This window comes from Gracilinanus agilis, unplaced genomic scaffold (genome assembly GCF_016433145.1).
Source record: "Gracilinanus agilis isolate LMUSP501 unplaced genomic scaffold, AgileGrace unplaced_scaffold48710, whole genome shotgun sequence".
NCBI lineage: Eukaryota > Metazoa > Chordata > Mammalia > Didelphimorphia > Didelphidae > Gracilinanus > Gracilinanus agilis.
Window position 1 is genome coordinate 397 of NW_025383256.1, and position 12488 is coordinate 12884.

At 54.3% G+C, this 12488-nt stretch overlaps 1 protein-coding gene across 1 annotated transcript; it reads left to right on the forward strand.

The window, feature by feature from the left end:
* Window positions 1–299: 299 nt before the first annotated feature.
* Window positions 300–12469, forward strand: LOC123255564 (agrin-like; the record flags this gene model as incomplete). Its single annotated transcript, XM_044684336.1, has 13 exons — window positions 300–453; window positions 1789–2010; window positions 2397–2591; window positions 2869–3069; window positions 5065–5210; window positions 5335–5440; window positions 5558–5671; window positions 5983–6147; window positions 6799–6942; window positions 10054–10178; window positions 10430–10535; window positions 10893–11369; window positions 11799–12469. Coding segments are annotated over 13 exons (2325 nt in total), but the record flags the coding sequence as incomplete, so codon positions are not given.
* Between the last annotated feature and the right edge of the window lie 19 nt (window positions 12470–12488).

The following is a 12488-nucleotide window of genomic DNA, read 5'->3' on the forward strand; positions in this document are numbered from 1 at the left end:
TTGGAGGATCCTTCAAGTGTCTTTGGAATGGAGTTTAGAGGGGTCCTGGGGCCCGAGAAGGGGGGGCCAGATGTGTTCTGAGGATGGGAAGGGCCACTACTCCCTTTGGGTGAGAGAGGGAGGGCACTGCAAGTTAACTTCCCTCAGACAGGTATGAGGGTTCCCTCCCTGTGCTCGTCCGTCCGTCCATCTATCCGTCTGTCCGTCCATCTGTCCGCCCTTCCGGGATGTGCTCTTCTGTCTCTGCTGCTTTTCTTCTCGGTCCCTTTCCTCTTTGCTCTGTGTCTTGTATTTTCCAGCCCTGCCTGTTGGGAGGACGGAGGCGCCTGAGCCGCCCCGGGGATCCCACCCCACCCCACCGGGAGCACCGGCAGCCAGAGGTCGGCTTTTCTGGGGCTTCGGGGTGGGAAGGGGTAGACCTGTCCCTGTGCCCTGCTTCTTTAGCGGAAGGACGTTGGCCAGTGCATCCCCCACTTCCCCTTTTCCCAAATCTCTTGCATGTCCTTTACTCCAGGTCTGGTTGAGAGAGAGCCTGCCGTAGTCCAGATGCCCTGGGCTTAGTCAGGAGTCCTGGGTTGGAAGGATCCTGGACTTGATGAGCCTTTCAGGTTCTTTCCAGCTCTGACTCCTGTAATCGTGTGGTTTGGAGCCACCCCCCGACTCCCAGCCCCTTGTTTTTGGGGTACAAGCCCCAGGGCGAGTCCGATGTCCAAGTTTTGAGAGAACCTAGACAGAGTAGGGGAGCCTCCATATCCCTCCTTCTCCCAGGGATGGACCGCTCTGGGGGTCCTGAGAACCCCGGGGCTCCTCCCCAGAGAGCCAGGGGGCTGGATTCTAGTAAGGAACCTGGAATGAGGAGGACTCTGAGCAATGACAGGCTTGTGGAAGGAGGGTATTGGTCTCCAGGCCACTGGGGCCCCTTCCTGGGAGATGAGGCTCCCCTTTATGTCCTGTGTCCTTCGTGTTTGTCCCGTGTTTTGGTGTCTGTCAGTCTCTGCTGACTCCTGCGTGTTCTGGCTCCCCCTCCTCCCTGCTTTCCTCTCCCTTCTCTCTTGTCCTCTCCCTCCAGCCAGGCTCTTGGGACAGCCCCCGTCCGGCCTGATGGCAGGAGAGCCCAAGGGGTATTGCAATGCCACTTTCAAATCCCACCTCACCCTGAGCCAATCCATTTCCGTGACAGGACCTCAGTTTCATCCCCTGTAAAATGAGGGAGCTGGAGTAGCTGGCCTCTCGAGTGCCTTCCGAGGTACCCGGGGTAACCTCTAGGGGTGCCCCTCTCCCCAGCCCTCCAGGCCCAAGATCCCTGGATAATCAGGGCTCTATTCTCTGAAGGGCATCACACAGCTCACACGGGAGTCCAGGCCTGCTCCCCCTGCAGCCCTAGCCCGGCGCTGTGAACTCCAGGCAGGAGATGGAGCATCATAATCAGCCCAGAAATGGCGCTAAATTGGACACTGGCCCCAGAGGTCCCCGAGGCCCCCACTTGGGGCCCGAGGTGTCTGTGGGAAAGCTAGGAAAAGGCCTAGAATATCTCAAAGTCAAGAACAACAGATGGTCTTTGGGTTCTTGGCCCTGTGCCTTGTTTCTTTTTTGCTGTTGAAAGTTATGGCAAATGTGGCTGTTTTTTTTCTGCTGGGTATTCTGGGGTGGGGGGGGCCTCTTGGTTTCTGGGACCCACCTCCCCCTCCTTAACTCCTCTCCCTTGTCAAAGCTAGGCTCCCCACCCGCATTGCCTCTCTGACGCCCCTGCTATGGTTCCGACACCCTCCCTCTGCCTTCTTCTCACAGATCAGGGTACCCCCAGCCCCTGCCTGGGTGTCCAGTGTCCTTTCGGGGCCACTTGTGTGGTGAGGAACTGGGAGGCCGTGTGTGAGTGCCAGCAGGTCTGTGCCGGCCTCTACGACCCCGTGTGTGGCAACGACGGTGTCACCTATGGAAGCCCCTGTGAGCTGGAGGCCACGGCCTGTGTCCTCAAGAAGGAGATCCTGGTCACCCGCAAGGGGCCGTGTGGTCAGTGACTCCAGGGGAGGGATTGGGGGGCCCTGTGGTCCCCAAAGGAAATGACTGGGAGGGTCCTTTGGTTAATGATTCTAGGGGTCCCAGCAGAGAGCCTGGGGGGCCCTGTGGCCAGGGATTCTGAGGCCTCAGGGGGGTGGCTAGGGGATGATGTGGTCAGCAGGCCTGGAAGCATCTGGGAGGTTCTGTGGTCAGTGGCAAGTCTAAGGAAAGCAAGCAGGAGCCCTTCGTGGTCCGTGATCCCGGGAGCCTGTGGCTAGTGAATGGGGGACCCCCCAGACAAGCGAGGGGCCGATGGGAGCCCCAGGGACCCCTAAGGCCATCGCTGGGAGATCCGGGGCCGCACGGCGCTGTGACCGCTGCCTCTCCCGCTCCCCCAGGCCTCTGCGGAAAGTGCCAGTTTGGGGCCCTGTGCGAGGCGGAGACGGGCCGCTGCGTGTGCCCCACGGAGTGCGTGTCCTCGGCCCAGCCCGTGTGCGGCTCCGATGGGAACACGTACGGCAGCGAGTGTGAGCTGCACGTGCACGCCTGCACCCGCCAGATCCATCTCAGCGTGGCGTCCCCCGGACATTGCAGTAAGTGTCCGGCCCCGCCGGCTCTCTCTCTCCTCGGGGACCCGCTCCAGTCCGAGCTAAGGAGCCGCCATTCTTTCGGGAAAGGGTCTGGGGGCTCCCGAGGACCGCGAGCTTCCAAGGGCCGGAGCAGGGTGCTGGGGCGGCCCCAGGGGTGAGAGGAGCCGGAGGAGGGGGCTCAGATGTGCGCCCGCGGCCCGAGAAGGCCATCGGCGGGCCGGAGGGGTCTGAGGGACGGCCACGCTGGCTGACGCCCCCTTCCCCCTCGCCGCTGCCACAGAGACGTGCGGGGACGCGGTGTGCGCCTTCGGGGCCGTGTGCTCCGACGGGCAGTGCGTGTGCCCTCGCTGCGAGCGTCCGCCCCCCGGCCCGGTCTGCGGCAGCGACGGCGTCACCTACGGCAGCAGCTGCGAGCTCCGGGAGGCCTCCTGCCAGCAGCAGAAGACCATCGAAGAGGCCCGGCCGGGGCCCTGCGAGGACGGTAGGACTTCCCCGGACTCTCTGGGCTTCCGGGGGCTTCGGGGGGCAAAGGGTCATTTTTAGCCTTTCTGTGCCCGCCCTCTGGGGATAGCACAGTGCCTGGCACACGGGAGGCGCTGACTTAACTTGATAGATGCTTCTTCAGTAGGAGAGAAGCTGCTCCTCCCCCAACTGAATTAATTTTAATTACTGGCATTATTATGTTTGGCAGTTAATTGGCCTATAATTAATTTAGTAACTAAAGCTAGTTTTAATGACTGGCATTATTAAGCAGGTGTTTAATAAATGCTTATTGACTTGACTTAATATATGCTTTTTCAATAGAAGAGAAGCCACTGTTCCTCCCTCCCTCCAATTGAATTGGTTTTCATTATTTATTTCTTAAAACTATGTTTTTATCTTTGATTTTATTTTTATTTTTCACTTACATTTCACCCAGTTCTTCCCTTCCTTTTTCTCAGCGAGTCTCATCTTCTAGCCCCTTATAATAAGGAATTTATAAAAATTCAACAAAACAAATCAACAGATTGAATGCTCCGTACCTGCAGACCCCGATCTCTACTCCCTTCTTTGGGGCCAAACTATTTTTTTCTAATTTCCCAGCTTTTACTGTACAGGTCTGGCGGTCCTTTCTGTTTACATGTTGTTTTCTTGGCTCTGCTTATTTCTCCCTGCATCTGTTCATATGAGACTTTCTAGGATTCTCTGTAGTCATCTTTGCTTTTTTTTTTTTTTTTTTAAATAAACCCTTACCTTCTGTCTGAGTATTGTTTCTAAGGTAGAAAAGCAGTAAGGGCTAGGCAATGGGGGTTAAGTGACTTGCTCAGGGTCACATGGCTAGGAACTGCCTGAGGCTAGATTCGAACTCAGGTCCTTCCAACTTCAGGTCTGGTTCTCTATCCATTGTGTTACATAACTGCCTCTGTAGTCATCATTTCTTACAGCACAGTCATGTTCTGTCACCCTCATGGAACCCAGGTTGATTTGGCATTCACCAGTCAATGGGCATCTTCTTTGTTTCCAGTTCTTTGCTAGCCAAAAAAAAATTGTTTAAAAAATTCTGCCACAAATATTTTATTCTCTTATCAGTAACTTTTGCAGAATATATTTCTGGCAATATAATCTCGAGGTCAGTGGCATGAATATTTTAGTTATAAATTTTTTTTATCACTCTCTTTTATTTTATATTTTATACAATATAGAATATTATATATCATTTCATGGAAATCTTCCGGTGCTTTTCTAAATTCTTCATATTCTTAGCTATTTCTTTTTTTTCCTCTTTAACAAGCATTTACACTCTCTCTCTCTCTCTCTCTCTCTCTCACACATTCTCTCCCCCCCCCCCCATAAAAGGAAAACAAAACAAAATTCTGCCCCAAGTATGGAGAGCCCTCTTGTGTCTGTGTTTGACGCTGTTGGCTCCAGGCACCCAGACTTCTTCTTCTTTTTTTTTTTTTTAAACCCTTAACTTCTGTGTATTGGCTCCAAGGCAGAAGAATGGTAAGGGTAGGCAATGGAGGTCAAGTGACTTGCCCAGGGTCACACAGCTGGGAAGTGTCTGAAGCCGGATTTGAACCCAGGACCTCCCGTCTCTAGGCCTGGCTCTCAATCCACTGAGCTACCCAGCTGCCCCCAGGCACCCAGACTTCTGGGTTCATCCTAGGCTTACAGTCCTCTCCCAGAGGGACCTGATGATGTTGATGGACCTAGGGCTGGGTGGACCTCCTTCTGGGGAGGGGGCTTCTTGTCCCTTCTATGGTTCCCCCCCCCCGCCCCAGCTCAGGGTAGGGGTAGGGAGGCAGAGTGAAGTCTATTCCCCCCACCTCCAATCGTCTTGTCTGAGTTTACTTTCCTGGTGGCCTCCCCAGAGCTAGGAGTCCCCGAACTGCCATCGGTCTCCTGCTCAGCCTGGGGAGGGGAGCAGCGGGGAGCCCCAGGGACGGAAGGACCAGGCTCTGGGCTTCTCAGTGTTCTCTCGTCCCCTCCGACGCAGAATGTGGCTCCGGCGGCTCGGGCTCAGGCGAGGATGGAGACTGTGAGCGGGAGCGATGCCGCTGGTGGGGAGGCGTGTGGGACGAGGACTCCGAGGACAATTGGTGTATCTGTGACTTCAGCTGCCAGACCGTGCTGCGCAGCCCGGTGAGAGCCTACCCTGGCATGAGAGCAGGAGCCCCCAGCCTGGCCTGCCGGGGAGGAGAGGGAAGGAAGGGCCCTTTGCCAGCCCCCAGCCTCACTGCCGCCTTCCCTGTCCCCCCGCCCCCAGGTGTGTGGATCTGACGGCATCACCTACGGGAACGAGTGTGAGCTGAAAAAGGCGAGGTGCGAGAGTCAGCGGGACCTGTACGTCACGGCGCAGGGTGCCTGCCGAGGTAGGGGAGCAGGGCCGGGGGGCGGCACTGGGTGGGGGCGTCTGGGAGGCTTAGCCATTGCCCGCGTCGAGCCTTGTCGAGCTCAGGCTCGTCCGTCGTTCCTTCTCACTGTCTCAGCCACCCCGACGATGGTCCCGCCGCCACCGGTGCTGCACTGCTCCCAGACCCCCTACGGCTGCTGTCTGGACAACGTCACCCGGGCGCAGGGGGTGGGCCTGGCCGGCTGTCCAAGTGAGTGCGTGGGGGTGGGGCGCTCTCTCCCTGGTCCAGGGCTTTTGGGGTGGGGAAGGACCGTAGCGTTCCTGTTTACAGAGAAGCTAAGACACTGGAGGGGCAAAGGGCTCGCGGAGTCCCAGTTCAGTGCTTTGGTCCCTTAATTCCTCCTGAAGTCCCCAGCAGAGCTGACCAGGGCTCGGGGTGGCTGTGGGGAGCCCCAGAGTGCCCAGGCTGACCACAGAGGGCCCACAGAAGACCCAGGAACGAACGGGCTGACGGGAGCGTCTGTGGGGGGGCGCGGGGTGACTTCTGGCTCTGTGTCGCAGGCACCTGTCAGTGCAACCCTTACGGCTCGTACGGGGGAGGCTGTGACCCCACCTCAGGCCAGTGTTCCTGCCGCCCCGGTGTGGGGGGCCTCAAGTGTGACCGGTGCGAGCCCGGCTTCTGGAACTTCCGCGGCATCGTGACGGACAGCCGGAGCGGCTGCACCCGTGAGTGTCCGAGGGTTGGCGGCCTAGACCAAGGACCAGGATCCGGCTGGCTGTCCATCCCTAAATCCCCCTCTCCCCGGTGCCGGACACAGGGGCGAGCCTGTTCGTCTGGACCAAATCCCTCCCTCCCTCCCCATAGGCGTCCTGGATGTCGGGGACTCAGAGGGGTCCCAGGCAGGGTGCTGGTTAGGCCTTCAGAAGGGGCAGAGGGTGGGTGGCTCACCTCAACCCAGCCTTGCACACGAGCGGGCACACCCCCCTCGACTCCACGCTCAGTCAGCTCTCACTTATCCTTTTCTGCCTTCTCCTGGACCCAAGACAAAGTCCGGGCCAGGCGTCAACACCAACCTGAGCCGGCTGGAATTGAACTCGGTGCAACATCGAAACAAAACAACAGCCCATACGGCAGGGGTTGCCATCGAAAAGCCTTTTGGATGATTAATGGGGGGTTCCCTGCACCCCCCGCCTGCATGTGGTTCATGGAAAGCCCAGGAAATAGGATTAATTATAAAGGACTTTGGGGGGTGGGCAGGAGGGCCGAGCTAAGGTCCTACGAGGTCTGGGGCGGTCTGCGCCCCTCCCTGGGCCTGGCTGCCACCAGGGGTCCCCAGTGTCCACCCGACGCTCATGCCTCCACCTCCCCCTTTCCAGCCTGTAACTGTGACCCTGGAGGCGCCGTACGAGACGACTGTGAGCAGATGACCGGCCTGTGCTCCTGCAAGGAGGGCATTACGGGGATGAAGTGCAGCCAGTGCCCACCGGGCAGCATCCTGGGCCCCTCAGGCTGTGAGAACGGTGAGGGCCGAGCCCACTGGCCCTGAGCGGGCTGGGATGGGAGGAGAGACAAGGAGAGACACGGCGAAGCGGCAGAAGGCATGGTGACCTGAGGGGGAAGTGAAGCTACTTGCCAACGGCCACATTCATTGCACAGAATGTGCATTTATTAAGTGCCTACTGTTTTCCAGGCATGGCTAGGACAAAAACAAGGTGACCTCTGTTCTCAGGGAACTTCTATTGCCTGCCCGACCTTAGGCAGATCTAAAACTTCTCCGAGATGCAGTTTAGTCTTCAGAATAAAGGAGCTGGATAACAACTGTGACCTTTGAGATCCCTTCCAGCTAGCCCTATGACAACAGCAACAATAATAACTTCTGTGTAGCGCCTATTATGTGCCAGGCACTGTAAAACCACTTTTACAATGGTTATCTCATTTGAGCCTCCCCACACAGGTGCTATTATTATTGCCATTTTACAGGTGAGGAAACTGAGGCAGGCAGAGGTTAAATGACCTGCCCAGAGTCACACAGATAGTATCCAAGGCAAAATCTGAACTGAGATCTTCTTAACTCTGGGCCCTATTCACTTCGCCTCGCTGCCCTCTAGACCTATGCTCTACATTTTTTTGTGTATTATCTCCTAGTTTTTGAGAATCAGGCAGAATTTGGGATTCTCCCTATTCCAAGCCCAACATGCTTTCCACTCTGCCTTGTTGCCTCTCAGCTGCCTAGATGAAAGGGACCAATAGAGTGAATGGACAAAGGAAAACTCTTTGTAGATCTTAAGGCATGGGCAACTAGATGGCTCAGGGGATAGGGGACCAGACCTGGAGACAGGAGGTCCTGCTTTCAAATCTGGATTCAGACCTTTCCTGGCTATGTGACCCTAGACCAGTCACTTACCTCTCTTCTGTCTTGGAATGAATACTTACTATTGACTATAAGACAGAAAGTAAAGGTTTAAAATATCTTAAAGCATGCTAGAAATGTGAGAAGAAAGTCCAGGGAGTTTGATACTGCACTTTCATGGCAAAGTCCTCAAAGGCATTATCATTAAAGGGATGGTACATGGACTTTTAGAAAAGGAAGCAGTGATCACTCAACAGGAGCAGCACCCACCAGGCCATTTCCTTTTGTGCTGAGGTTAGGAAACTGGGAGAAGTCAGTGAAACCACGTAAATATACCTGATTAGATTTTGACCAAACTTTTGGTGGTCTTTCAACCCTTTTTTGTGAAAATAATGGGGAGATATGGACCAGAAAATAGTACCATTGGATGGGTGAGGAGGGGAATGGCCAGCATCAAAGAGCTGTCAGGAATGGTTGGGGATCAGCGTGGAAAGAGGTCTCCAGTGGGGTGCTTCAGGGATCTGGCCTGGCCAGCGTGGCTATCAGGGACTTGGATAAAGGCATGGATGGCGTGCTTCTTGAATTTTCAGATTGCACAAAGCTAGGATGACAGTCGAGACCTAAAGAGATTTTTGGCGGCCTAGAGCTTTGGATTTGAATCCCATAAAGTGAAAGTCATCAGAAACGAAGGTCAAGCCCCCAAAATAAATCTTCCTAAGTACAAGTTGGGACTAACATGGGTAGAGAAGAAGATCTAGGGGTTTCAATGGACTACAAGTTTACTATGAGTCATCTGTGGGATGAGGAAACCAAAAAAACTACCAAGAGAGGAGCTAGGTGGCTCAGTGGATAGAGAGCCAGACCTGAAGACAGGAGGACCTGACCTTAGATACTTCCTAACCGGGTGACCCTGGGCAAGTCACTTAACCCCTATTGCCTACTCTTTACTGCTCTTCTACCTTGCAGCCCATATTTGTATTCATTCTAAGATGGAACCTAAGAGTTTAAGCAAATAAATAAATAAACAAACAAACAAACAAACAAATAAACAAATAAACAAACAAATAAATAAATAAATATGTAGACAGAGTTTTTATAAGAGCCCTGCTCTTCTGCCTTGGAACCAATACACAGTATTGATTCTAAGAAAGAAGGTGAGAGTTTAAAACAGAAAAAAAAACCTCGTGAGATGCTGCCTTTTAAGAGAGGCATCATTTTAGGAATGAGGAGGGTGCCCAGTCCCAGGTAGAGAGCCAGGATTCAAGAATTCTAGTTATGATGAGCTGGAGTATGTCCAGAGGAAGGTAGTCTGGAAAACGAAGGACCTTTATTCCATGAGGATTGGAGGAGAGAAGACTATGGAAAAAGCTCTTTCACAAGTCAGAGGATTTGGGTTCAAAACCTGTCTCTCTGACAATTATTTCTCACGTGACCTTGGGCAAGTCATTTCATTTCTGTTTGTTTTCTCATCAATGGAATGAGGGGATTGGACATTGAAGTGACTTCTGACCAAGGGCCCTTCTATCTCGGAGTCTGTGATGCCAGGAAATAGCCGAAGGGTAGCCGCTAGATATTACCAGGAGACCAAATGAGGATTGTCAGGAAAGGTTTCCTATCAAGGAAGTGGAGTGAGCTGTCTTGGGAGGTAGTGAGCTCCCTGTCCCTGGGGATCTTCAAACAAAGATTGGATGGTCCCTTGTTGAGGATTATAGTTGGGATTCTTTTTCTTATGTGACCTGAACAAGATGGATGGCCTCCAAGGTCCCATCCTGTTCTCAAGTTCTGTGATTCTGTATTTTTTTAAAAATCCTCGGGGGCAGCTGGGTAGCTCAGTGGATTGAGAGCCAGGCCTACAGACAGGAGGTCCTAGGTTCAAATCCGGCTTCAGACACTTCCCAGCTGTGTGACCCTGGGCAAGTCACTTGACCCCCATTGCCTACCCTTACCAATCTTCCACCTATAAGTCAATACACAGAAGTAAAGGGTTTAAAATTAAAAAAAAAAAAATCCTTACCTTCTATCTTAAAAACATTACTGTGGATTGGTTCCAAGGCAAAAGAGCAGCAAGGGCTAGGCAAAGGGGGTTAAGTGACTCACCCAGGGTCACCCAGCTAGGAAGTGTCTGAGGCCAAATTTGAACCCAGGACCTCTTGTCTTTAAGCTTGACTCTCCATCCATTGAGCCACCTAGCTATCTTCACTGTGATTCTGTATTTATTCCTCTTTCTGCCTGCCCAGAGAATAGGCAGAGAGCTGGAAGCTCATGATGTCTTTGCTCCTAGACCCCTTGGCTCCCAAGTCATGTGCCGAGCTGAGCTGTGAGTTTGGGGCATCCTGTGTGGAGACGGGTGGCTCTGCCCACTGTGAGTGCCCAGCACCCGTGTGTCCAGAGGACAACATGATCAAGGTTAGTGAGGGTGTTGCTTAGGTTGAAGGTAGGCACCAGGGCTGGGCACATGTGGGAGGGAAGAGCTTGGGGTTTGGAGGTGGCAGGTCCCTGCATGTATCCTTCCATTCTGACTGTCACAGGTTGGGGTAGCTGCCCCTCTGTGGCTGAACTTACTTCACTGCCACCTCCCTTTGCCTTCTCCCTGCCTTCCTCTCATCTATCTTCTCTGGCTGCCCTCTTGCATGAGTCTTTTCTTCTGAACTCCCCAGGTCTGTGGCTCAGATGGGGTGACCTATGGAGACCCGTGTCAGCTGAGGACTATCGCCTGCCGCCAGGGCCGGACTATTACTGTGCGGCATTTTGGGCAGTGCCACGGTGAGGGGGCCCCTAAGGGATGATCTCTCTATCCCCTGCCTCAGGCTAAGGGCTCTCCTAGACCAGGAGAGGCTGGTGTAAATATGACCCTGAAGAAAAGACCCCAGTGACCTTCCTGACATATGCTCAGAATCCAGAACCTCCCGAGGCCCTTCCTTGTTTCTCCTTCTGGTTTCAGGAGAAATGGGTGGAGTGGGTCTGATCCCCTTTGTCTCCTAAAAGGTCAAAAGCACTGCCTTCTTTTCTTAGTCTTTGGTTCTAGCTCTCTGGCCCATCTTCACCTGTGCTTGAGGCCCTGCTCATGGCCTCCTTCCTCTGGAAGCTACCTCATAGAAACCTCTCCTTTTCTCTCTTCAGAGCCCAGCACCCACGGGAGCCCCTCTGCCCATCCTCCCACTGCTCCATCTATGGCAGCTTCAGAAACTGTCCTACCCTCACTCCTGAAGTTCACTAGCCAGGCCCCAGAGACCACAGTGACCACAGAACTGGGGACCATCTGGCAGGGACGGAGCGCCCATTCCACCCATCGCAGCCGCCCCACTACTCGGCCTTCCGTGCCTGCCTGGACTACAGCAGGTGTCCACCGGACCACAGCACGACCTGCTATTCCTGTCCGAACCACTCCAGGTCTCCACAGGACAACCATGTGGCCTTCCACGCCAACGTGGACCACGGCCGGGGTTCACAGAAGCACGGTGCGACCTATCCTGACGGCCCCGGTCGTCCCCGCTGCCATCCCCACTCTGGCCTACTCTGAGTCGGGCAGTGCTGATGACAACAGTGGGGATGAGGAGCTCAGTGGTGATCTGGAGGCCAGTGGGGCAGGATCAGCAGGTGAGAGCTTCAGGGACCTCAGACTCACCCTGGGATTTTGTATTTCCTTCGTGTATGTTGCTATTTCTTCCCGAGGACAGTAGAAGCTCTGAATAGTTCCATGTTTTATTGGTCTAGCTCAGTGCCCGAGGGCATAGTAGGCCCTTCAAAGTGGTTGTTGGATGAATGAAGGAAAGAATTAACAGGTTGAAGTTAATGGAAAGAGAAAGCATGGTCCCTCCTCCCGTTAAACCCCCCAATTTGAGAGGGAGTCTCAGCTGGTCTCATGGGGAAGATGTGGCCCTGTCTCCAGGGATTGGAGAACTCAGAACTTGCCCTCAGGATGAGGGAGGGCCATGGCCCCAACCTTGGTGCCCCTTAAGGGTTCTCCAGCCCTGTGCTAGGGTTGCCCACTCAGCTCTGTTCCCCCTAAATCATGTCTGCTTCCAGGGATGGAGCTTTTGGAAGAAGGGGGTGTGGCTGCCCCTACTGCTGCCATTGAGAGGGCTTCCTGCTACAACTTGCCACTGGGCTGCTGCTCGGATGGCGAGACACCTGCCCTGGACGCTGAGGGCACCAACTGCCCAGGTATGTGGGCCTCCAGGGGCCCTGGAAGATAGGGCTGTGTCCGAGGAGGCTGCTCACATCCTCCCTTAATGGCCCCTCCCCATTCTGTAGTCCCGGCCTTTGCTGGATCCATGAGGACTATCTAGGTCTCTATTGCCCTGCTGCCTGTCAAAGTCCAAGGACTTCTCTTTCTCTTTTAGTCTCTCCTTCTAACTCTGAGCCCTGGGTGCGGATCCCTTTCCCTTTCCCCCTTCCCTTGGGGACTCCAATGTTGGACCTTCTGCTCCGTGTAGAATGCTGCTGTGTACATAGTTATTGACATGTTGGCCTCTTCTGTTAGAATGTAAGCTCACTGAGGGCAGGCAACCCCTCTGAGTAGCCTTCGGATTTAGCACAATGCCTATAAAGGGCATTTGGGATTTGGGCAGCAGCCCTTGGAGCAGGGGGCAATGCCCAGTGGAAAAATCTGCCCACTCACCGGTGTGAAAGGACTTCCTGTGGTTGGGCATCCTTGGAGAGAGAGAGAGGAAGAGAGAGAGAGGAAGAGAGAGAGAGAGAGAGAGAGAGAGAGAG